This window comes from Triticum aestivum, chromosome 7A (assembly GCF_018294505.1).
Source record: "Triticum aestivum cultivar Chinese Spring chromosome 7A, IWGSC CS RefSeq v2.1, whole genome shotgun sequence".
NCBI classification, from domain to species: domain Eukaryota; kingdom Viridiplantae; phylum Streptophyta; class Magnoliopsida; order Poales; family Poaceae; genus Triticum; species Triticum aestivum.
The window spans coordinates 679,467,167-679,470,090 of record NC_057812.1 but is presented as its reverse complement, the minus strand read 5'-3'; the positions used below and the strand labels follow the sequence as shown (position 1 = coordinate 679,470,090).

Here is a 2,924-nt window from a genome sequence, read left to right as displayed (position 1 = left end):
TCTTCCATTCCGCCCGGGTTCTGCTTGGTTCTCTCTTGCATTATGCTCGCCTGCCTTGGATCTACGCCTGCCATGATTCGTTAGTAGTTAACCAAATGGGGGAATGCTTTGATTTTGCTCAGGTCACCTACATGTTCCGGAAGCCATCTGCCGGGGATGTAGTCTTCTTCCGGGTGCCCGCCGCCCTGCAGGTACCGTACCTCTGCTTTTCCTCTTTCATTTTTAACCTCTCTCAGCTTCACAATCTGATGCTGCATTGCACTGTTTTTGCCGTTTCTTATTACAGAATTGCGGCATAAATAAAGATGTTGTATTTATTAAGAGGGTTGTTGCCACCCCTGGAGATTTCATCGAGGTAATAAATACTACTAAATCTGTTGTACTCCCTCGGTTCCTAAATATAAATCTTTTTAGAGATTTCAATATGAACTCATATGGATGTATATGGACATATTTAGAGTGTAGATTCATTCATTTTGCTCCGCATGTAGTCCCGTATTGGAATCTCTGAAAAGACTTATATTTAAGAACGGAGGGAGTAGTATATCATATCATTTATTCATGCTGCCAATTGAGCAAAGGCGATGCTAACATTGCCTTGCTTCCACCCACAATATTACTGCAACACATATCTTCAGATGCATGCAAAGTACTGTCATTCTTCAATTTGTTCACCCTGCTGATTGACATATATGCTGCTTCAGCAATGGCCAAATATATCTCAAGATGCATTATACATTATCCCTAAGTCCGCATGCCGGCACTTACGCAGAGACATTTTATTTTTACAGGTCCGACAAGGCCAGCTTATTGTTAATGGTGTTGCACAAAATGAACATTACACCGCACCCCATGGTGGGTCGGACACGATGGAAGCCATGGTTTGTTGAATCTCTTTCTATCTGTGAGCATAGTCTGCTTGAACAACATTGAGGAGTTGCTATTGCCAGGTCCAGAGATACTTGTATACCCAAATTCCTATGGGTCACTACCACACAAACAAATGACTTTACCACTGCAAGAGGAGGACCAAAAGTGGCATGGCTGCTCCGTGTTGTTGACTTCTTGACTGCCTTGTTATTCTTTCGAGATGACGGGCCTCAGATGGTGGATGATCTCTCCCTCCCATCCCATCCCTGTTATCTGCTCGACCTATGCCCGGATCAATCTGATACTAAAACAATCCATCGTCCTGCAGCGCCTCCCTGAAGACCATGTATTCGTCATGGGTGATAACCGCAATAACAGCTGCGATTCTCGTGCCTGGTAAGTGAACACATCCATTCCCACGCTAGGCCAATCCTCTTGTACATGCATTATAACTGATTGCTCATGCTGAGATTATCCTAGATTGAATGCTTCAACTGTCGACGAAATCTGATATCAGTCATATTTTAGATATCTGCTTTGGACTAGGTCCAGCATGACTGCAGATTTGCATGGCCATAATAGTCATTTGATCTGTAACAACGTAAAAGTAGAATGCACATGTGTTTGAGCTGCCAGAATGCACTCTTAAGTATTTGCTCAGTTGCAGTTGCTTTACTATGGCTTTATAATTGAGGAAATCTTGTGCTATTCATATTATAAATCTGTGCTTTTGGACCAGAGATCCAGTATGATTGGAGATTCATTTTCCGTGGTGAACATACAATCTGAAATGACGATTAGAATGCCCAAATATGTTTTTAGTTGCTAGAAAAAATTGCTTGTTTAGAGCTTGCTTTTCTCCTACTTCCAATTGTTCTTTCCTAGAAATCGTTTGGGAACTAGTACTAACCATTGTGAAGTTTGTGGTGACAGGGGACCTCTTCCTATCAGCAACATTGTTGGGAGACACATCATGTCCTTTACAAGATCCTCCCTCCAATAGCCAAGGCGAAGATCTTCGACGGCCACCAGAGTTGCCAAACCCCTCCTCGATGCCACTCGATATGATGTAATCGAGCTATGTTGGGCCTCGAGCCCCTAGTATGTAAATCTGTGAGACCTTCCTTTCCTGTCTTAGCACGGGACCGTTGTATGTGTAGTGACTTAATCCCGGGGAGCACTGAATAGTGACTTGTAGCTGTTGTCACTCACCCCCCACGGCCCCACCCCTGGACTGTCAGCTGTTAAGCTTACCTGTTGGTAGAACCTGCAAGATGTACCTAAAGGTTACACCTTCTAGTAACCTTAGCTGTCGAATCTAATCGGTAATGTTATTATTACCATGCACCGTGTGCTTGGCTGTCAATCAAAAAAGGAAAAATCTGCATGCCTGAAGATAAGTCTGTTTGTCTGATGCTGTGTGTGGTGCAGATTATCTCCTGGTATCATTTTTCTCCACTCTGTTTGTTTAGCCATACGATTACATCTGAGCCTTGTCGTGGCAGGTATATATCCTTTGAGTAAGGCTAGAACTGTGTTGATTTTCCAAGATACAGTCAGTAGCAAACCGGGCTTTCCCGTGAACATTTCAGACAAAAAACTGAGACTGCATTGTTACATGATGAATTTTTTGCCAACGTGTTTAAGTTACTGCCACATTGGTTGAAAGCATTTCAACAACAATGGTGACAGGAATCCCTTGGCTATATTCATCTGTTTGCTTCAAGGACCGTCCGAGTCGTTGAAATGGTTGGAAGACAGAATGAAGATGAGTTTGCCTGGCACTAGCAGATAACACATAACGTCATGTGGTGTGGCCCAAAGTGGGGCACGGGTTGCCTGTTTCGTTTCATTTTAATTTCCCCTTTTTTCTTTTAATTTTTTGAATTTTTCAAACAATGTTTTGAATTTTCATAATGTCCATGAATTCAGAATTTGTTAGCGATTTTGAAAAATGTTCATGAATTTTAAAAAATATTCAAGACTTTGAAAATGTTGTGATATAAAAAATGCTCACAAATTCATTTTTGGCAAATCTGAAAAATGTTGTGATA

The 2,924-nt window shown here is 41.9% G+C and overlaps 1 protein-coding gene across 6 annotated transcripts in view; it reads left to right on the top strand.

Moving 5' to 3' along the window:
• Positions 1–2,284, top strand: part of LOC123149242 (chloroplast processing peptidase) — a 3,096-nt gene extending 812 nt beyond the window's left edge. The window contains exons 2-7 of one of the 6 annotated variants that reach the window (XR_006474544.1): positions 123–191; positions 287–355; positions 792–881; positions 951–1,107; positions 1,199–1,266; positions 1,804–2,284. Coding sequence is in view for 2 of the 6 variants with exons in the window: in XM_044568855.1 (XP_044424790.1) it covers positions 123–191; positions 287–355; positions 792–881; positions 1,199–1,266; positions 1,804–1,873 (366 nt within the window). In the remaining 4 variants the exon portion in view is untranslated. Of the gene's footprint in view, positions 1–122; positions 192–286; positions 356–791; positions 882–950; positions 1,267–1,790 lie in introns of all 6 variants that reach the window. The other 5 variants (XR_006474546.1, XR_006474543.1, XR_006474545.1 and 2 more) reach the window with 5 other exon arrangements.
• The last annotated feature ends 640 nt before the right edge of the window (positions 2,285–2,924 follow it).